Source organism: Hemicordylus capensis, chromosome 1, assembly GCF_027244095.1.
Source record: "Hemicordylus capensis ecotype Gifberg chromosome 1, rHemCap1.1.pri, whole genome shotgun sequence".
Lineage (NCBI taxonomy): Eukaryota > Metazoa > Chordata > Lepidosauria > Squamata > Cordylidae > Hemicordylus > Hemicordylus capensis.
Window position 1 is genome coordinate 12,662,457 of NC_069657.1, and position 21,646 is coordinate 12,684,102.

A 21,646-nucleotide genomic window follows, 5' to 3' on the forward strand; every position below is an offset into this window, starting at 1 on the left:
ACACAGTTTACTCTGCATATTCTTTAATTATTTTCAGAGTATCTGGGAAAAGCCAAATTCTCCATTTATTTTTAAAACTGATGTAATAGTGATGCTACAATGCATAGTAGAGAATTAGATAGGCACTTTTGTTTAGTTTTCCAAGTACACCTCCAAATAGTATTTGGGTATATCATGAGCCCCAGCATACTGAAATTTGTAGTTTTCCAGCATTTTTTGGTCTGGCTACGTCCACTGCTAAATAGTTTTTGAAATTTTAAAAGATTAACGAGCTTGACTTATATTTTTCAGCTGATATTATAGTAAAGTTATCTGAAAGATGGGTGTCAGATGTTTGGACAGGGGCGCAATTTCAGTGCTTGCCCTAGGCGTTAGTTTCCCTAGATGCGCCTCTGGATATGCAGCTCAAGAGGCTTCTGTTTTGAGGGGAGAAGCTACACTCGGCACATTGGTCCACTATGTGAGTATCTGTATAATGAGCATCAGAACACGGGGTTTCAGTAGCGTTCTCTGGACAAGGGGAGAACAAGTGGATCTGAGACCAGCTCTAACTTATCCTCCCTTTTGTTTGTGTAGTAGTGTGGGGATTTCTCTTCAAGTGACAAGAGATCCCCATCACCATATCTTAAGAAGGATATTGTAGAACTGGAAAAGGTGCAGAAGAGGTTAACCAAAATGATCAGGGGCCTGGAACACCTTCCTTATGAGGCAAGGCTACAACATCTGGGGCTTTTTAGCTTGGAAAAGAGGCAACTAAGGGGAGACATGAGAGAGGTATATAAAACTATGCATGGAGTGGAGAGAGTGGACAGAGAGAATTTTTTCTCCCTCTCTCACAACACTAGAACCAGGGGTCATCCCATGAAAATGAAGCCTGGGAAATTTAGGACCAACAAAAATGAGTAGCTTTTCACACAGCACATCAGAATTATCTGCCACGGGATGTGGGATGGCCACTATGTGGGATGGATAGTTTTAAAAGGGGCTTGGACAAATTCACGGAGGACAAGTCTATCAATGGCTACTAGTTTGGTGGCTCTAGGCCACCTCCAGCCTCAGAGGCAGGATGCCTCTGAGTACCAGTTGCAGGGAGCAACCGCAGGAGAGAGGGCATGCCCTCAACTCCTGCCTGTGGGCTTCTCAGAGGCATCTGGTGGGCCACTGGGTGAAACAGGCAGTGCTGTCAAGTCTCCCGTTTTAGCTGGGAAACTACCGTATTTTACCCCTCTTTCCCGCCATCCTCCCGTATTAGTATTTTCCCGGAAATCTCCCGTATTATATAATTGTTTAAAAATCCTCTCTGCCACTCCAAACTGAACTCTGTCAGTGATCGTGCTTGTGTCGCGGATGCCCCGGCTAGTCTAGGATTGTTGGGTCTATAGCAGAGTTTTGTCGCTCTAGGCTTTGGTAACGCCATGGTAAACGCATCTTATCCTTTGTACTGAGAAGATAGAGTGGAAAACCGAAGATCGGAAGTGCCGAGAACTGCCGTAGTGATAGAATAAGAGTACCGCTGCAATTGCTCTCACGGTCGGAGCAGGGCTTTCCCCCACCCAGCGTCCTTTGAAAAGCTTATGGGGGTTTGCAACATAGATTTGCTGAGAGACAGAGAGATGCGACTCAACGTCTAGGGTTTCTATTTCTACCGGAAGTTCAAGCCTGTGTGTCACTCTAGTTTTTTAAAATCTCTCTGGAGACTGGAACCGGATTGAAGATATTCCCGGCCAATAGAAACGGGTGCCACTTTATTCACTGGTACCTCAGTGGTGAAAGCCTTCGAATTGTATTACATTTTCTTGCATGGGAGCATGTAGCAAACTTTTATCCTGGAAGTTCCAAAAAGGAAGGTGTGAAGATGTGTTAGGACTGGACTCCCCTTTGCTTCAAGACAGTGGTTTTGAATTACCTTTGCGAGAAACTGATGTTTGAAATCGGTGAGTTAAAAGTAGGAGTAGATATGTGTGCGGGGACAGGGGTGGAAGACTAGAGAAGGGTGGAAATAACCTCTTTCTAAGAACATAGAAGAGAGAGATACTGGAGCTTGGTTGTGGTGGTGGGATGGCTCGCGGCAGGTGTCGGAAAATTTCCCTTATTTTCAAATCCAAAACTTGACAGGTATGGAAACAGGATGCTAGGCTAGGTGGGCTTCCTTGGGCCTGATCCAGCAGGGCTGTTCTTCTGTTAAGTCCACAAGCAGAAGATGGAGGCATGCCCTCTCTCCTGCCGTTGCTTCCTTGCAACTGGTATTCAGAGGCATCCTGCCTCTGAATCTGGAGGTAGCAAATATCGATCAAGGCTAGCAGCCAACGGTAGACTGTGCCTTCCCCCTGAGCCGCAGCTACTCAGTGAAAGATGCCGCGATTTTGCTGAGAAGGCTGCAACAAGTATCTTATGAATGATATTAGAAAAGCCGGTCTGTTTTGAAGGACCCATCTCATGGAATGTCCTGAAAGTAATAAACAATGTCTCGGAAATCAATAGAAAACGCTACCAGAAGTCAATTCAGAAAGCTGCAGGACAAAATGTAATACACTGCATTGGCAACATCTTTCCATGGCGGGGGCGGCGGGAAGAGAGAGCTTTTGCTTCTGGGAGCTGGAGAAGCTGAAGTCTGCACATCGTTTTTGGAAACTGGCTGGTAAGCAATAAATTTCAGCAATCAAGTTGCAATATTATTTTAGGGACATGACATTTTGCTGTTGTCTATGATAACAGCAGTGTGTGTGTGTGTGTGTGTGTGTGTGTGTGTGTGTGTGTGTGTGTGTGTAAAGGAAAGACTGAGAAACAAAGTGAAATGGAACCAGCCTTCGTGTTGTAATGTTGTAGCTTTTAAACCGTGTTTGAAGGAATCCTGGAGTTCTGCAGAAGCTTATCAGAGAGTCCTGAGCAGTGGTCCCTCTAACTTCCTTCATCTGTGTACAAAATGAGTTGTTCTGGGAGGCAGTATCAAGGCAGTGTCTGTGCACCTGCATTCAGAATGGGGCCTTCCTGATTCAACCTGAGCAGCATCTAAAATGAACTGAGCAGGCATAAAAAAAAACCTGTGTGCACGCACATGTGCACACACCTTAGAGGGAACATTGGTCCTGAGTGAGGGAATCCGGAGCCAGTGTGGTGGAGTGCTTAGAATAAAGGAATAGGATTGCGGGGACCAGAGCAGGCCAAGGATTGTGGCACCTGGGGCAAGGCACGAAATGCTAACTTGGTAGGGGTCAGCCCCCATTAAAACGGACCCTTGCAAGCTTTGGAAGTGGGACGGGGGGCGGGGGCAGGGAGGAGGGAGGAGGGCAAATTGCCAGCAGCCTCATCTTCCCTCCTTGTGCTTCTTGCAAACGTTGCAAGAGCTTGTAAGGAGAGGGGCTCCTTGCAAAGCTTGCAAGGTCAGATTCACCTCGAAGAGCTGTTTGCGTGGCACCTTGCCTCTCTGCTGGCATCCCAGGAATCTGCCGCCTGCGGCGACTGCCTTACCTTGCCTCATGGAAGCAGTCCCCTTGGGAGAGATCAGGGTTTAGCTTCATGAAGCTCACTGGGTGACCTTGGTCCAGTCACACTCTCTCACCCTACAGGGCAATACACAACAATGCCCTGCGCCTTATGCTCATCATGTTTGCCCCTGCTAACTGGGCAAAGAGGCACCTTTTACCATGGTGATTCTTTTTATTTAGCAGGGGGAGAGTAACTGGCCCTATCCACCCCCAGCACAGGACCTCCAGTGACTCTTGCTGGTGTCTATCCTATGTTTCGTTTTAGAATGTGAGCCCTTTGGGGACAGGGAGCCATCTTATTTATTGTTATTTCTCTGTGTAAACCGCCCTGAGCCATTTTTGGAAGGGCGGTATAGAAATCGAAATGATAATATAATAATAATAATAATAATGTCCATTGCATGGATGGGAGGGCATACAAAGAAAACCAAACAACCCAACGTGACTAGAACAGTAGAAAAAGGAGTACTCTTTTTCTGCTGTTCTAGTCACGTTGGGTTGTTTGGTTTTCTTTGTGTGTATCTCGTGACTCCTGTTGATTTAGAAACAATTTGAATGGGAGGGCAGGCATACCTGGGTGGGTGATGGGCAGTTGTGTCACTTCCCCACCTCCATGTGTCTATATATGAATGCGATCAATATTTATATACCATTTTTCTACAGAAGTTCCCAAAGCGGTTTACACAGATATAAACAATCAAAGAAATACATTTAGAAAAAAATGGCTCCTGGTCTCCAAAGGGCTCATAATCTAAAAAAGAAATATAAGATAGATACCAGCAGCAGCCACAGGAGGGATGTTGTGCTGGGGATGGACAGGGCCAGTTGCTCTCCCCCTGCTAAATAAAGAGAATCACTACTTTAAAAAGGTGCCTCTTTGCTCAGTCAGCAGGGGAACTGCTCTGTATACTGTGAGAAGTGCAAATGGGGCAAGCATATCACTAGCAGAAGCCTTCACTTTCTTGTCGTCTCTTGCATAAAAAAAACCAAACTGTATTAAAAAATGTTGCTTAGGATTTTTTCAGATGTAGATATAAAGCTGTGCAAATCTTTTCTGCTGCAAGGTAAAAATAAGGATTAAAATATCTATATGGCTCCCATGTGGCACTTCTCTCTCTGGCACTGCTGATTACAGTAATTTGCTGCAGGCAAGATGGAAACACGAGTTAACGGTCTTGCCAGTGAGGGCTGAATTTTCCTAGTGCTGGATTCTGATTGGGATTCCCAAGACTCCCCTGTTAGCATAGGAAAACATCAGCTGCTGGAAGCTGCAGATCTATCTATCTATCTATCTATCTATCTATCTATCTATCTATCTATCTATCTATCTATCTATCTATCTATCTCACTTTCCCCTCTGCTTGCACTGTTTTGGAAACCAAAATGTTGACTTTGCTTCTGTTGTTGCTTTCAGCTTCGGGTTTTTCCATATGCTAAGTATTTTATAGAGTAGCCTCTGGGTGCCTCTCCTAGTGCCCTTCTGCAAGAGAGCACTTCGGGCATTGTTCTTCACTGTAAGGCCGGGGAGCCAATAGCAGCTCCCATCAACCCAAAGTACCCCTGCCTGCCTAATTGATCATTGGGACTGCACAAAGCTTTGGCCGAAATGGAATACTCTGCACGGTCCCGTCCCCCGCTGGCACCATGCAAAGGTAACTCTTCCCACACTGCAATGCTGTGCTTTGCCCAGGGCAGATGAGGCTTCTTTAAGGGAAACAGAGTCCTCTCTTGAGTCCCTGCATGGTCTCAGAAGGCCTGCACAGCATGCTGGGACGTGTAGCCCTTCCTAGATCTATAGAGCTCTTAAGAGAGGGCTCAGTCTCTCTTAAAGGGCCCTCCCAGCATGGAGAAAAAGCACAGTTCTGTGTTGTCTCTCAGACTGAAGGTGGGGTGTTGTGCTTTGTGTTTGTCCAAAGTGGCCCCTGCTTGAAAAATAGTGAAGATCACTGACTTAGAGTGTGCCAACCCTCAGGTTGAGAGATTCAAGGGTCTGCTTTGTTGTCCTTTTCCATTTTTTAAATAGAATGTGTTAAATAAAACAAAATAAAGAGAGAACTTGGCACCTGTATTCTTTAAACAACAACAACAAACCAAACCACAGTACTAGAATGGTGGAAGAAACTGTGCTTGCTGGAATGTTCCCTTCTATAAAACTCTGAGAGATACAGGAGCCTTTTGTTATTTTAAATCTGGCAACCTAAACCAGTTTGGCTGCTGGTTCTCTGTAATGTAGAGGTTCTTAGAAGGGCGAGGCCAAGGTACACCCCCTCCACCCCCCACTCACTCTTCCCTCTGTCCTTGTTAAGTGCTTACAAAGTAGAGGATGTGATGTCTGGGCTGGAGAGATGTGGCTTGGCACAGGCTCTCCAGTTCATTGCTGGTACACACTAATGAATCTTGGTTTAGATCCCAAGATTCCCTGGTGGGAGCAGAAGATACTTCTGCTCATGTGCAGGGGGTGGCCTTCTGATCCTCTTTTCTGTTCCAGCCAATGTGAGCCATGCCAAAGATTTGGGGGGACGCTCAAGATCAGTGTGTGATATAGTGGGGAGGATACAACCCAGGGATTTGTGTGAATTGTTGTACCCCATGTGTACCACTCAGGCAGGAGATATTTGGATCCAAGCTCTTTGTTTTTAGAAAGATTTATTTTTGTTGTCTGTTGCTGTCTTATGCATAAGAGTAGTATCTAAGTAGCATCTAACCATTCTCTGCTACCAGGGGAGAAAAGCTGGTCTTGTGGTAGTGAGCATGAATTGTCCCTTTTGCTAATCAGGGTCTGCTTTGGTTTGCATTTGGATGGGGGACTGCATGTGAGCACGGTGAGATATTCTCCTTAGGGGATGGGGCCATACTAGCTCAGTGGAAGAGCATCTGCTTTGCATTGCAGAAGGTCACAGATCAACTTCCAGGCAAAGATCTGGGTTGATTATGAGAAGTAACTTTTCAGATTGTTCCTGCTCATGCTACTGTCTCCAAATAAATTTGGCAAGATGCGATAACCTGAAGGCAGGATCTTTACAACCAGTTCACTGAGAAATGATCTATACACAGTCCAAGAAGAACCCATCTCCCTATGTGGTATTTACTTGTTTATACTTCTCATTTATCTTGGAGACAACAGCATGGTATAGGTTACTGGGGCCAAATCTATGACATCTAAAATAATTAAATGAGCAAAAATAGTCACTTGGAGGCAGCCAGATAGGTAAGTTGGCTCTGGATCAATGTGTTCTAACCACCTGATTTCCATGTTGTCCATCGCACTAGGAGATCAGTTCCAAGAAACCGAATCACCTCCTCTTCTTTCCACACCACTGCATCCTACTTTGCAAAGCAGGTATGTGATGGGCGAATGTGAGAAAAATGATTTTAATGCACTTTGCAGGAGAATAGAGCCACAGAACAGGAAATGATTAGAAGATACAGCCACAAAATAGCGTGTGCCCCAGTTACGCAACCAGACAGCTGTGTGCTGAAGCTGGCTGATGTACATGCTGCAGATGAGACACAGGCACATGTCTGGCTTCAGATGTGCGTCCATGGGTCGAGATGCTCATTCAGGCCCCCTTGAACTGACTCCTGATGAGTCTTCTGATGTGGATGGGTAGGCATATCCCTGTCCAGGGAAGCTAGTTGTTGCTCAAGACCAGTTGCTCATGACAAGAGCTGAATCAGGTCCATTGATTTCTAGGAACGGATTTATTTTGCTTTTAAGTTAATATGCTTGGAATGCTGCTACTTTGGTTATGTGGAGGTTTGGAAATATTTGGGACTATTAAAACAAAAAGTAGTAATGAGGGAAACAGATAGTGCTGACTGCCCAGTTGAATCGAAACCAAGTGTAGGAACGTAGCCTGCTCCAAGAAGCCTCAAACCTCACTGTTTAGAAAAGCGAGGATGTTTTGGCACGATATCTTCTGAGCATTTTAAACAGCACCCTGTAGTATATGGAGTTTTTGCAAGGAGCTCCTCTGTCAAGGTCGTTAGCAGAATATGTTAGTAGTGGACTGCTTATGAAACAGAATTTTGACTTCCTGTCTGCCCACCTGTGGGTTTAGTGTGGGTTCTGTAACTGTTAACGGTCCCGGGAGGAATATAAAACCAAAGAATATGGAAAACGTATAAAGAAACAGAAAAGGAAGCCTGCACAAAACTGTGCAGTTACTTAGATTCCAAGTCGGCTTCCATCATACATGTTGCCACTAAATTAACCTCAAAAGCCTGGACCTGACAGCAGAATGTCCATGGTAATTGTTTTCGTTGGCGTTTGCCTTCAGAATTAACTCATTGATCTAAGACGAGCCTGTGTGCTCTGAATACTTGTCTGGTAGAGTGTGTTTTTTCACTTTTTAATGCAATCATGGGGGAAAAAAGCGTTTCTGCTTCAAGCAGTTGTCAAACAAGCTTCTTTCATTGACAATCAGACACGGGGCAGCTGAAGGGGGTTGTTTAGTCTAGAGTAAATACTCCAGAGATTACGAGGTCACTGTAGGAAATGTAATTATACCATTTTATTCTAGAACCGTCTCTGTTTTCATGAGGTGAAGGTAGTAGGGCCTACAGAATGCTAAATTGTAGGGCGAGTGTAAATTATTATCTTTCTCTCTTCAGGACCAGAAATGTTAGACATGCAGCGGTCACATGTAACAAAGCGGAGTGAATGCAGAGTGAAAGTGCTCTTAGCAATGGTTTTCAGACTGTGGGGAATCTTGGGGTTCCTTGGGGTTTTTTTGAGGAACTTCTCAGTGGGAAGCTTGGTAATAGTGAAGCTTCTCTGTGGTATGCATCTGTAGGGAAGCACTTGGTGTAGACATGATAGAGGTCTATAAAATCATGCATGGTGTGGATAAAGTGGAGAGAGAGAAATTCTTTTCCCTCTCACACAACACTAGGACCAGGGGTCATCCCATGAAATTGATAGCCAAGAAATTTAGGACCAACAAACGGAAGTACTTTTTTACACAATGCAAAATCAACTTGTGGAATTCTCTGCCACAAGATGTGGTGACAGCCAACAACTTGGATGGCTTTAGGAAGGGTTTGGATAACTTCATGGAGGAAAGTTTGGATAACTTCATGGAGTATCAATGGCTACTAGTCGGAGGGCTGTGGGCCACCTCCAGCCTCAAAGGCAGGATGCCTCTGAGTACCAGTTGCAGGGAAGTAACAGCAGGAGGGAGGGCACGCCCTCAACTCCTGCCTGTAGGCTTCCAGCGGCATCTGGTGGGCCACTGTGCGAAACGGGATGCTGGACTAGATGTGCCTTCTTGGGCCTGATCCAGCAGGGCTGTTCTTATGTTCTTATGTGAGTGAAAGTGAGGCCCAGTGGACCAGCATCCTTTATGAATTAGTTGCCCACTCTACCACACCTACCGGAATCCTTTGCAAAGCACAGTGCTTCCTTTTAACAGATAACTCCCTCGAAGGCAAAAGGTTTGTAAATCTCCACACAAAAGACTTGAGCTGATAAATTGACGACGTGGCAGCATGTTAGCCTTGTTAATTGGATCACTGGGGAGAATATGACTAGTGCCTGCAGCAGTACAATATGGTGCATTGTAACCTGAATAAACTAAAGAGCATCTTTAGCTTGTATTCCCTGTAATAAGGATTCCCAGATGATGTTGATTTCAACTCCTATCATCCCCAGCCAAAGGCCATTAGAGCTGCGGTTGAGGGGCATTGTAGTCAACACTATCCGGGAATCCCTTTAAGAGGGATCACTGGTCTTCACTTTCCTTTTCCAGTGTGAAATCCAGGAAACCAAACTTGGTTAGCAGAGATCAGTCCATGGTTCAAATGCTACATTCCTCCTCCTCCTCCTCCAATTTGAGAAGGCTAGTTTTAATAAAGGTGTGTAGTAAATTGTGTTCCTGACCCCTCTAAAGCTTCAGGTGTCCATGTCAATGACATGATTTGGAATGAATGTATGATAGTCTCATTGTTTAGAGATTTCCTTACTCAGTGAGGTGTCCTGAAGTAGTTCTATATATGGGTGTGGTGCAGTGTGCATTGTGTGTGTGTGTGTGTGTGTTGAGGTGTGTGAAGCAGCGAGTGGCCCAAATTATTGTGGTGCCGGAGGCGAAGAGTTAAATACTGCCTTGCCCCACGACCCTGGTGGGGGCCGGCTCCCTTTCAAAACTGACCTCTACAACCTTTGAAAGTGTGGGGGGGGGTCAGGAAGGAGGGAAAGTTGCCAGCAGCCCCCCTTTCTCTCCTCAGGCTTCTTGCTAGTTTTGCAAGGAGTGTGAGGAGGAGTTTTCCATGCAAAGCTTCCAAGGGTCAGGTAGGTCCCGAAGAGCTGCTACGATAGCAGCAGTGGGGGGCATCTTTCTTGCCGCCCTTCTGGTGTCTCAGGAACTTGCCACTTGAGGCGAATGCCTCACCTTGTCTCTTGAAAACAAGCAGATACCCACTTTGTTCCGGATATATGCTTTGCTTTTTCCATTGCATGAGGAAGATTGTTGACCAAACGGGACTTCTTTGGGAGGCAAGCTTTAATTTAGCTCAACCACAATCTTGGCAGTATAAAGCAAAGTGTCATGTTTGCTCAGATAAATGGAAAGACACAATAGGGATGTGCAAAATGTTTCAACATCGAAACGTTTTGACTCGGAACTGGCTGTTTTGAGTGCCTTGAGCTCAAAACAAAACACTCTTTAAATAAAAGGCCTGTTTTGAGCTTGGAACAAAACAACCCCGTTTCATTTTGAAATGGTTTGATATTTTGAGTGCCATCTTGGAGGCCTGTTTTCCCCTTGCTGAATGGTTTTCTGGCACTGGCTTGTGATCCTACGGAGATTTGGGGGAAAGGTTAAAAATTTGTTTAAAATCGCCTGCTTGCCCATTTCTTTTGTCAGTTGGGTGGTAGATAGCACCTATCATGTCCTACCGCCCAACCCACTTTTGTATCCCTAGGAGCTGCCCATGGGGAATAGTGGGGTGTTTTGAGTTTCCCCATTGTTCCCTATGGCTGAAACACTTGAAACATTTCAACATGGCAAATGTTTCGAGTTTTGTTCTGTCAAAACAACCAGGTCGACTGCTGTTCCTACGAAAGGTTTCGGTTGTCTGCGTTTTGTTTCAAGCTCGAAACAAAACACAAAATCTGTTTCATACACACCCCTAAGACCCAATCCTACCATGGCTGGCACTTGAGTAACTGAACTGGCTACCCTAGTATGGCTTAGAAAGGGGATGCATGTGTGCATGTTTTTAAAATTTTCATAGTGGTGGCCTTCAATCCAGCATTAATACATTTTAAACACATTCCAGATCATCAGTTAAGTTGAGTTTCTGAGCTTGCATGCAATATCAAGAAAGTTGTTTTTCTGGTTTTGGAATCTAAACGCCCCCAAGTCATGTGATGTTTCTAATAATAAAATAATGACTTGAACATATGCAGCCTTTACAGATTAGCCATTGTCGGGGCTAGAAGGTAACACGGCCCGTATTTTGTTCCTTTGCAGAACTGGCTCTAAATGTAAAAACATAAATCCTCCGCCGTAGGAGGGGAGAAAGGGGGAGTGTGGTTTTCATTTGCTATAATTTCCTGTGAGACACGATTGCAGCTCTGGCCCACCTTTGCAAGACAACGCCGTTTTGCGTGTCCCAGTATGTATCTCAGCATATTAAAACCTTGTTTAGCCAGCCCTGGGTATTTAGCACAGTCACAATGCACGTGTTTAATAAAAGGAGGCAAAGTTTGAAATAATTCTTGAATTATTTGACAGTAGTAGCACAAGTTAAATCAACCCCCTTCCAGTCATAAATGTCACCAGCTCCCCCCATCATTATACTTGCTTGCCCCTGCAAAATCAATTGTGTAACCATCCCCCCTCTGCCAACAGTTTTTCTCTAAAAAAAACAAAACAAAAAAACTAGCTTGTATGTTACTAAGCCCTAAGAACACTACACTTCTGTAACTTGTCAGAATCAAGTTTTAGTTAATAGATATTTTTCAGTGATGTAATGGGAAACGTTTGGCAGAGAGACAGAATATAATGGACTGTGATTAATGTTTTAATAAGCACTTTTGCTCTTACTTATGATGCAAAGGTGAAATGCTTTCCTGCTCAGATTGATAGGCCTGTAGCAGGTGGTGTGTACACACGGGGGAGAAAAGTTTTAAAAAAGAGCTCAACTCTTTTTAAAAAAATCATCAATATTGATGTCTATGAAAATGTACCTTCCAGAGAGACTTTTCCCACTACCTAGACTACTTTCACAAGTTTGTACTCTCTCTCTCTCTCTCTCTCCCTCCCTCCATGCAGTAAAACGATTTATTTGAAAATACTTCAAAGAGAGTCTAAGCATTACGTCTGGTAATAATAGTTGATTTAGGTTTATTATTAACTCTGATGTATGCACTTGCATTTTGCACACATTTTGCCTCTTCATTATAGAAATTGGTATTTCTTGACTATTTAATATGTTGTTAATTCATGTTTCAGTTAAGTTTCCCCCCAGAATCCATCTCTCTGGAGAAAGCTGGTTGGAGGTACCTTTGTTAAATGTCTATGAGCACTTTGGCAAGCAATATGAAGGGCACAGTGATGAAAATACTTGTGTTTCATAATTCAGATAGGACAGCCACATGGTTTGGTGTGCATGTTATGAAATGACTTCGATTTACGTTTTGTATCACGATAACATTTAGAGGTGATACTTAAAGATCATGTCTACAGTTAGGGATGGCAGTGGGGGAGATTGCCCACCCCCATATGTCAGATATGTGGTTATTTCTCAGGAGCAGCCATATCTTTGGTCATGTTAGAAAGGAGCCACAATAAAAGAATTTCCTTATAGTGCAGTGCATTTTGGCAATTTAAACTTGAGTAGATTCCAAGAGCAGACCTTTGACCTTGTCATGACATTTGCTCTGTCCTTAATCTTTCCCACCCCCATGGCTGAAACCCAAAATGGCATCCCTGTTAAAGGCACAGTGCAAGGAGAAACTATCCTATGCAAACTCTACTGAAGGAGAAGGGAGTTCTTGTACTGGGACAAAAGGGAGCACCCCCCATGGAAGGGGCGGCCCTCCCATGAGGCGAAGGTGTGCCAAGGGGCACAGGGGCTTTCAAGTACTTAACCCACTATGCATCATTTAGTCATGTCCCTGAACATAAGGCTCCATAGACCTGTCACGGCTAATCACCACTGAGAGACCCATTCTGCACCATCTGAGGCTTAGATGACTTTAAAAGGGAATTAGACCAGTTCATGGGGGATAGTTGGATCAACCTCTTGTCCACCTGCAGTGCGGGAAATGCTTTCCTGTGCCTCTCTTTATTGCTTCTCTTTCACACAAACAGCCATTCACACTTTCTAAATAATATATTTTCTTAAGCTCTTCCCAAATGTTTGTCTGCATTGAAGTTTGTGGAGGGTTTTATCGCTTATTCTGACGGGGCTGGTAATTCACACTTGGCTTCGCTTCGTTTCCCTTCTTAAGCACACAGTAGAACTTGATGGAGTCGGTAGGCCGGAGAGGGGATGGTGGTTTGGCCTGACGCTGCTAGGCTTCATGTGGAGCTGTGCTGAATCTTCGCACTCAAAAGTGCTCAAGGCTCAAGGAGGCACACTTCTGTTCAGAGGCACATTTCACTAAGGGCTGCAAATTTTTAATTGATTATAAACTACTAACTTTTTCTGGCCCGTTGTAATAACGGGCGCTAGTAGGGGAGAGTTTTCCCCCCCTGCCCCACTCCCTCTGGCCTCCCCCCCCCCGCCCTCCCAGCTGCCCGAGACCTCCTTACCCGAAGCAGCCCGCAGCAGTCGGGCAAACGGAAAGCAGTTTTTGCGCAGAAGAGAGGAGCTCCCGAACAGAGCTCCTCTCTGTGCTTAGCCAATGCCCAAACTGCTGCTATGGACGGAAAGGACGCCTATTGCGTCCTTTCCGTCCATAGCAGCAGTTTGGGCATTGGCTAAGCACAGAGAGGAGCTCTGTTCGGGAGCTCCTCTCTTCTGCACAAAAACTGCTTTCAGTTCGCCCGACTGTTGCGGGCTGCTACGGGTAACGTCTTGGGCAGCTGGGAGGGCGGTTGGTGGCTGTGGCGGCGGCCGCGGAGGCATTTTCCTGGGCCATTTTGGCCCTTAATCATTTGGGGGGGGGGAAGCGGGGAAGGAGAATTTGGGCAGCTGGGAGGGCGGGAGAGCGGGCGGCGGCCGTCTCCCCGTCGCGGTCTCTGTCTCTGCCGCCGCCTTGGCTAATCTCCCCTGCCGCCTCTTCCCTGGCTTTTTTGGGGCGGCACCTTCTGGCCGCTCAACATGGCCGCTGGGTTCTGGTGGTCGTGTTTCCCTCGGACTGTTCTGAGCATGCAGTCTGCGCATGCTCAGAACAGCCGAGGGATGCACGGACACACGCTTGGTGTCCGTCCACGGACGGACACCAAGCGTTTTATTAGAGAGGATTTGGTAAACTCAAAAGGTGTTCCAGCTGGATTATGCAGCTGTCCCCCCCCCCCAAATACACACACACAATGCGAACAACAATAGCAAATGGTGCCATTTTAGGTATACCTCCTTCCTCTTAAACAGGCGGGAATGCCTCTTCTGTTGTTATGTTTCAGGGCCCAGCATGGTCTCTACAGAGTTTGGCAACCTTGGGAGTTGTGGATCAACAACAACTGCATGCCAAAGATTGCTGCCTCCTGGTCTGAGGCAACTTGTGTGGCCAAACAGACTGGTAGCGTTGCTCCAGCTGCTTCTTGGAGCAGACTGTCAGTTTTTATGGCTGCTGTCCAGGCAGTGTGAGTTGGCTCCGCCTCTTCCTTGCAAATACTATGACAAAGGTTTATATGCCGCTTATCAATGAAAGTTCCCAAAGCGGTTTGATTGATTAAGTGCCGTCAAGTTGGTGTCGACTCTTAGTGACCACATAGCTAGTTTCTTTCCAGGATGACCTGTCTTCAGCTTGGCCTTTCAGATCTCTCAGTGGGGCATTCGTGGCTCTTGTAATCAAGTCCATCCACCTTGCTGCTGGTCGTCCTCTTCTTCTCTTTCCTTCAACATTTCCCAGCATTATGGACTTCTCAAGGGAGCTGGGTCTTCACATAATGTGTCCAAAGTAAGATAGTCTGAGCCTGGTCATTTGTGCCTGCATTGAAAATTCTGGATTGATTGATCTCTATGATCCATTTGTTTGTTTTCCTGGCTGTCCATGGTATCCTTCAAAGTCTTCTCCAGCATCAAAGTTCAAAAGCGTCAATGTTTTTTCTATCTTGCTTCTTCAAAGTCCAGCTTTCACATCCTTAGAGTCATGGGAAAAACCATGGGCCGGACAATTCTAATATTTGTAGGTATAGACACGTCACGGCATCTAAATTTCCTTTCCAAGGCCTTCATTGCAACCCTACCAAGTGCTAGACTATGGCTTATTTCTTGACTGCTGGATCCTTTACTGTTGATTGTCGATCCTAAAAGGCAGAAGCTATCCACCACTTCAGTGTCTTCAGTGTCAATTCTGAGGCTGGTTGCTGTACCCAATGTCATTAGTTTAGTCTTCTTAACATTTAGTTGTAGTCCCATTTTTTTTCTCTGTGCTCCTCAACTTTCATTACTAGAGCTTGCAGATCATCCACATTCTCAGCTATCAGAGTGGTGTCATCAGCGCAGCTCAGGTAATTGATGTTTATAAATATTTATTTATATCTATGTAAACCAAAATGGTTTACATATGAATGAATGAATGAATGAATGAATGAATGAATGAAATGGCTGCCTGTCCCTAAAGGGCTCACCATCTTAAAAAGAAATATAAGAGAGACACCAGCAGCAGCCACTGGAGGGAAGCTGTGCTGGGGATGGATAGGGCCAGTTGCTCTCCTCCTGCTAAGTAAAGAGAATCAAAACTTTAAAAAGGTGCCTCTTTGCTCTGTTAGCAGGGGGCTCAGTTTCTTAAAGAGACCATACCTGATTATTTAAGTGGTGGCGCTGGCGACCTCTACTAGGGATGGCAGGTTTTCCAAGTCAGAGGATGAAGCAGGACTTGGTCCTTGGGTTGTGCTGAGGGTGCTAGCATACATTCCCCAGGTTCTCCTGGTGTGGGGGCTTATGGCAATGCAGGTTCACCCAGGGTTTGGGTTTTACTCTTCTCCTTTACCCTGTGTAGTTTCAAAACTATCTGCTTTGTCTTCTAATTGGGAGGAGTCCCAGATTTGGGATCATGACACTATGATGGGATTGTACCAACTCTAAACATTTCTCTGCATGGATCCCTCCTGCTTCTGTTTTCTGCAAAATGCCAGCCTAAACAGCCCATGCCTTGTGTGTGTGTGAATGTAGGAAGACCCCTCTTGGATCGTCAGACAAAAGGCCTACTATCATCATTTTTCTCACAGTGGCCAACCCAATGCCTCTGGGTAGCCCACAAACAGGGAAGGTGGCAAATGTTCTCTCCTGCTAGTGTTCTGTGCAGAGGCCATCTGCTCTGAGGATTCATTCATACCAAGGTGGGCACAGTTAGTTGGCATGTTGGCATGTTGTGGGAGGAAGACGGGCGAAATGATCATATCCCCCGTGCCCTTGTTAAGCTCACAAGGGCTCGAGGACTTGAAACAGGGGCTTGAGTCTAGACCAGACTTGCTCAACTTCGGCCCTCATTTAGATGTTGGCCTACAACTGGCAGTTGACTACTGTGGCTGGGAATTATCGGAGTTGTAGTCCAAAAATTGCTGGGGGACCAAAGTTGAGCAGGCCTGATCTGGACTCTTAAGACCTTGCCTGGTGACCGTCTGTGCTCAGGAGTCCTTCTTTGTCAGGCACAGAAGGGTTCAGGCTATGCAACATCTACTGCAATGACTGGCTGGTGGTATGGTGCCATGCCCAGTATAAATTCCAGGAACCTGGCCTTCAACTCTTGCCTGGTCAGCAATAAGCAAGTACCTATTGTACTCCAGGCCTTGGCTGCTGGCTGAAGACCTCATTCTGGCTTCAGCTCAAGGCCCTGAGTTTTAGCAATTGATCTCAGGGGCCCACACATTCTCCAGGTCTGGATTGGGAGTACTGCCACCCTGCAGCCCTGACTTGCCCCTAGACACAGGGTCTGTGTTTCACAACAAGAAAACAGCGTTGTGAAATCACCTAGAATTATCGTGGCAGAAATCTATTGGCCTTATGAACAACATGGTAGCAGGTTTAACCACATATCTGCTTCTGTGCTTAAGATTGAAATCGTGTCTTTAACTCAAAATGAAAACGAAGGGAAATCTCATCCTTCTGTTTCAATTGGGACACGTATTCCCTTGGAGAATTAATTGGAACCATAAGGGTTTTTAGTGAATCCAATATTTGGGTTGGTTTGGAAGTAAACGTTTGGTTTTAAAAGAACTGCTAGCTTTTGTTTTCCATGAGTCCCCCAGCAGTCTCAAGAATGGAATATTTTTGTTCTTTATTCCCCAAGAAATTGAATACAAAATAGCAAAACAACAACAACAACAACAAAAACCATTTGCAGCCCAACAGGGCTACTGAAGTGGATCCTTGTGTTTCTGATGATGCCGGAATGGTAGAAATTCACTGTAGGGCCAGAATTGTGTTTCTTTTGAGTTTTGATGAGCTTTTTTTGCGTGTGTTCAGCACATCTTTGCCCTTTTGTAGGGATACAGCAGCTGAAACAGCAGAGTCTTGCCACACACCATTCTGGCTGAGCTTTGTTAGAAAAGCTCAGTTGCTGCCAAGGATTTGGGACCTGTTTTTAGAACAGGGTCTCCGTTGCCAGTTTGCTTAAGAAAGCAAAGGACAGCCTCTTAAGGCAAGAAGTGCAACTCCAAGAGAGACTCCAGAGCAGGGGTTCCCAACATGTGGTACTCCAGATGTTACTGAACTACAACTCCTGTCTCCCCCAGCTACAATTTATTGTGACTGGGGATGATGGGAGTTGTAGTTCATCATCATCTGGAGCACCACATGTTGGGAACCCCCACTATAGAGCATGCATCCCATTTAAAACATTTATTTTAAATTTAGAAAGTTAGTCTTTCTCTCATCTTCAGAGGAGCCAAGCAAACCCTTGAGTCTCTTATTCTCCCAAGAGCAGAATTTCCTCTTACATTATAGTTGTGAAGCCACTGTTTCCTCCCCAAAATTGCAAGGGCAGTGGTAGAATCTGAGGAACAAAATGGAAGCATTTGTATGATGCAGAACCCTTTTCTGCCACTGGATGGCTAGAAGGAGCAGCACTTGCAAAATGGCTGCTCACAGCCATAGAGGAGGTCTTAAAACAAGAGAAATTCCCCAAGCATGTCATGTGACCAAACTTCGGGTGAAGAGCTGAACACAATCAAATGTAAATTAGCAGAGGTGATAGATTTATCTTGGGTTGTGCCCTTGAACTAATTTAGAATAGTGGTTGATCACTGAGGGGTTCTACAAACTGGAGTTTAGGAACATAGGAAGCTGCCTTATACTGAGTCAGACCATTGGCTCATCTAGCTTAGTATTGTCTTCCCAGACTGGCAGCAGCTTCTCCAAGGTTGCAGGCAGGAATCTCTCTCAGCCCTATCTTGGAAATGCCAGAGAGGGCACTTGGAACCTTCTGCATGATGCAAGTTTGCAGAAGCTCCTCTCAGAGCGGCCCAATCCCATTCATATGCAAACCAGGGTGGACCCTGCTTAGCAAAGGGGACAATTCATGGTTGCTGCTACAAGATCTGCTTGTAGCAGCATATAGTAAGGCACTTGGTACTCTCCTCTACCAGTCCTGCTTGGGAGCCGAACTTGCCTGTATATGTAAAATGTTTTAAGTATCCTCTCTGCTCAGAGTCCAGTGCTTTGTCCCAATAAATTGTGGCCCTTACTCCCTGATTTTGCTGGGCCTATTTTTTGTATGTCTCCTCTTGCACACCCTTGCACACTATCTCTCTCCGTGCCTCCCACCCCACGTTTTTGCTTCATCCTCTCTTTCCCCCTTGCTTTAAAAAAAAAAAATAGTTATGACCCAGCTTAGCTTTCCCCACAGTCCAGTTTTGGATCCCAACCACCAGTTGATAGACCAAAAAAACTATGGTGGTTTGGATCAAACATTAGGCAAAACCAGCCCTCTGTTTCTAGTTAAAATCTCCCTCTTAAGATTTTTCACACAAACTCTAGTGTGTACATTATTTTTTTCTGCCCTGTTGCCTTGAATTAGGAATTCTGTGTGTTGGTTTCTGTAAACTGAAGCACTGTTTTGGGGCACCAATGGAAAATAGGCCTAGATTTGAATCATTGTGGTTGTAAAATGTGATGGGAACTGTCATTTGGCCAGATAGCAATGCCCGAGCATTGTGGATCCACCTCCTAGACCACTGTGCATGGCCTTGATTATTTGTCTGTAGGCTCAAATGGAAAGAGGAAGCTGACCTGTAAGAAGGGCGTACACACATTTGCCAGGGTTCTTTGACAGTTTTGCAAAGGTAACAGTAGGGCTTGCTTATACAAGCATGGTGCAGAGGAGTCAGGTGCCCAGTTCTGAGTGCTAGCGGAGTCTGGCTCCAGTAGCTGGCAAGGTTGCAGTTACCGGGAAGCAGAACCGACAGGCTGGGATGGAGCTTGTAGCCCAGACAAGAGGCCAAGCCAGTTTCCCGGTTGTTGGGTTTAAAAGGCAGGGCAGAACGGAACAGGAGGCTGGTGTAGGAGGTGGCAAGCGGGCAGAGCCCAGAAGTGAGTAGGTTGCATGGTGGCTTCTCTCAGTGACACATGGCCAGGAGTGAGAGAGGGGAGTGCACCCTGAAGCTATATAGCAAGCAGTGACATGGGATTGGCTTAAGCAGGGCCTCTCAATTTCGGCCCTCCTGCAGATGTTGGCCTACAACTCCCATAATCCCTGGCCACTGTGGCTGGGGATTTAAGGAGTTGTAGTCCAAAAACAGCTGGTGGGGGGGGGGGGCAAAGTTGAGCAGGCCTGGCTTACAGGGACCACATGATTCCCAGGGTGAGGAGAGTCCTGATGCTTGATGTTACTATACTGACTCAGACTGCCTGCAGCTTTCACCTCCAGGCAGCAGCCCAGGTGGTGTAGGGAGCAGGGAAATGGTGCCCAACCCAGGTCTCTGGAATGGGCAGAGCAGGCCATAGGGGTGTGTGTGTGCATGCATGCGCACACACTGAGCAGAGACTGAAATCCAGGGTTTGCACTCTGACCTCTGGACCACCCTTCCCAGCTCTTCTGAAAACATTTTTTTTTTATAAAAGGCACTCTACAAATGTTTACCTTTCCTTCTTCTAGGTTGGCTCTAGGCTTGATCTCCATTTTATTTTCATTCACAGCTGCGGTTCTTCAACGTGGTCAGTTGCATTTTCATTTGGGTTCTTGTGCATTGTTTTGTGCAACATAATTTTATTTTATTTGCGTCAAGAACTTCTTTTGGAGAGGAATATGAAAACATTTATGATTACATGTTTTTGTGGCCAAGGAAAATGCTGAATGCAGTCTTGAAGCAAAAATAAACACTGATGAAAATGGTTCAGTTTTCACAGTTTCATAACTTTGTGGTTGGTTTTTCTTCTTGAAAAAATCAGCATAGGGCCATAAGTTTTTCATTCTTGTAACTTCTTCGTTCTGCTCCAAATCCTATCAATGGCAGAGAGTTTCTTTCAGTTTCTATACTTGATTAAATCCCTGCTTTTGGTTTTTTCCTTTCTTTCCTGTCTTCAGATATTCCCTTCCTCCCACCGTTTGAAACTTTTGAACTATATTTATTTCTGTTAGGGATAAAAATGGAAAATTAATTTATACATGACAGGGAAGAGGTTTATTGTCACATTAATTTCTGGGTCTGTGGGCATCCAGCACTAGCTTATGCTTATTTTATCTCTCTAAAGCAAATTCTGTGATACTTTGCCACACCAAATACACTTATAAGAATTAGCCCTTTAAAGATTGTAAATCTCCCTAAGATTTTATAAATAAATAAACAAACAAAAGATTACTGCTAAGACTTGAAATCTAAAGTTACTTTATATCCCCCCCGCCCCATTTTATTTTATTTTGGTGCAATCTGCTTTGGGTTAGCAGAAGATCATTCTGTTCACGACACTGAATCTTAGAGTATGCACCCCCACAACCACCCAGGTTTTGGCAATCAGCATAGTAACCTGCAATTATGCCATAAGTATTCAATGTTCTTCATAAGAACTTGGCTTGCCTCCCAGTTCTGGTATATCATTTACTTTCTTCTTGTTACAGAGGCAATTGAATAGAGTTGGATTTGACAAAATAAACCCCACTTGGGTTTGTTGGAATTTTTTTTTAAAAATGCAGTGTGCTAACAATTTATTAGACATTTCAAGTATTTGGAAATCTGTTTAGATTTTTACTGTGGCCTCAAGGGCTTGGGATAGGTAATGGCACTTTAAACCTGATTAATAAAATTTCTAATCAAAGTATAAAATACTTAATCACAGGATTAAGGGACTGCAGCAGAAGAAGCTGCCATCCACTTCCACGGAGTCAGATGACTGCTCCATCTAGTCTAGTATTGTCTGCTCAGACTAGCAGTATTTCTCCAGGGTTATTAATAACAGGCATTGCCTGTTATTAGGGATGTACAGAACCGGTTTGTGATTGACCAGTCCACTGCGAACTGGGCTGGTTTGAGCAGTTCAATTGCAAACCTCTTCGAACTGGTTTGAGCAGTCAAGCTGGTCGGTTTGACTGAACCAGAGACGCGGTTCAGTCTGAATTCTGCAAATGGTCCATGCACAGCCCTACCTGTTATCTTACCTTGTAGTTGTAGATCCCAGGGATTGAACCTGGGACCTTCTTAATGCAAAACATTTGTTCTAGTATTGAGCTATGGCCCTTTGCCTTAAACATGATAGTAGAACATCAGGGAAAGGTGATCCTGAGCAAAGCATGTTGGCTGGTGTGGAAGGTAGCTGATTTTTCAGCTATACAGGACAAAAAACCAGGTAAAGAGGCACCTTTTAAAGTGGCGATTCTCTTATTCAGCAGGGTTAGCAACTGTCCCTGTTCAACCACAGCGTAGCATCTCTCCAGTGCCTGTTGCTGATATCAGTCTTGTTTCTTTTTTGATTGTGAGCTCTTTGGGGACAGGGAACCATCTTGTTCCATTTTCCTATATAAACTGCTCTGAGAGCTTTTGTTGTTGAAAAGTGGTATATAAATATTTTTATATTAATATATAAAGTGGTGTGTGTGTATATATAAATATATA

The 21,646-nt window shown here is 45.0% G+C and overlaps 1 protein-coding gene across 3 annotated transcripts in view; it reads left to right on the forward strand.

Moving 5' to 3' along the window:
- Window positions 1–21,646, forward strand: part of MNAT1 (MNAT1 component of CDK activating kinase) — a 191,285-nt gene that overhangs the window by 143,589 nt on the left and 26,050 nt on the right. The window contains exon 8 of one of the 3 annotated variants that reach the window (XM_053259488.1): window positions 6,756–6,825. The exons of the other annotated variants lie outside the window; for them this stretch is intronic. Coding sequence (XP_053115463.1) covers window positions 6,756–6,825 — 70 coding nt within the window. The remainder of the gene's footprint in view (window positions 1–6,755; window positions 6,826–21,646) is intronic. 3 annotated transcript variants of the gene reach the window in all.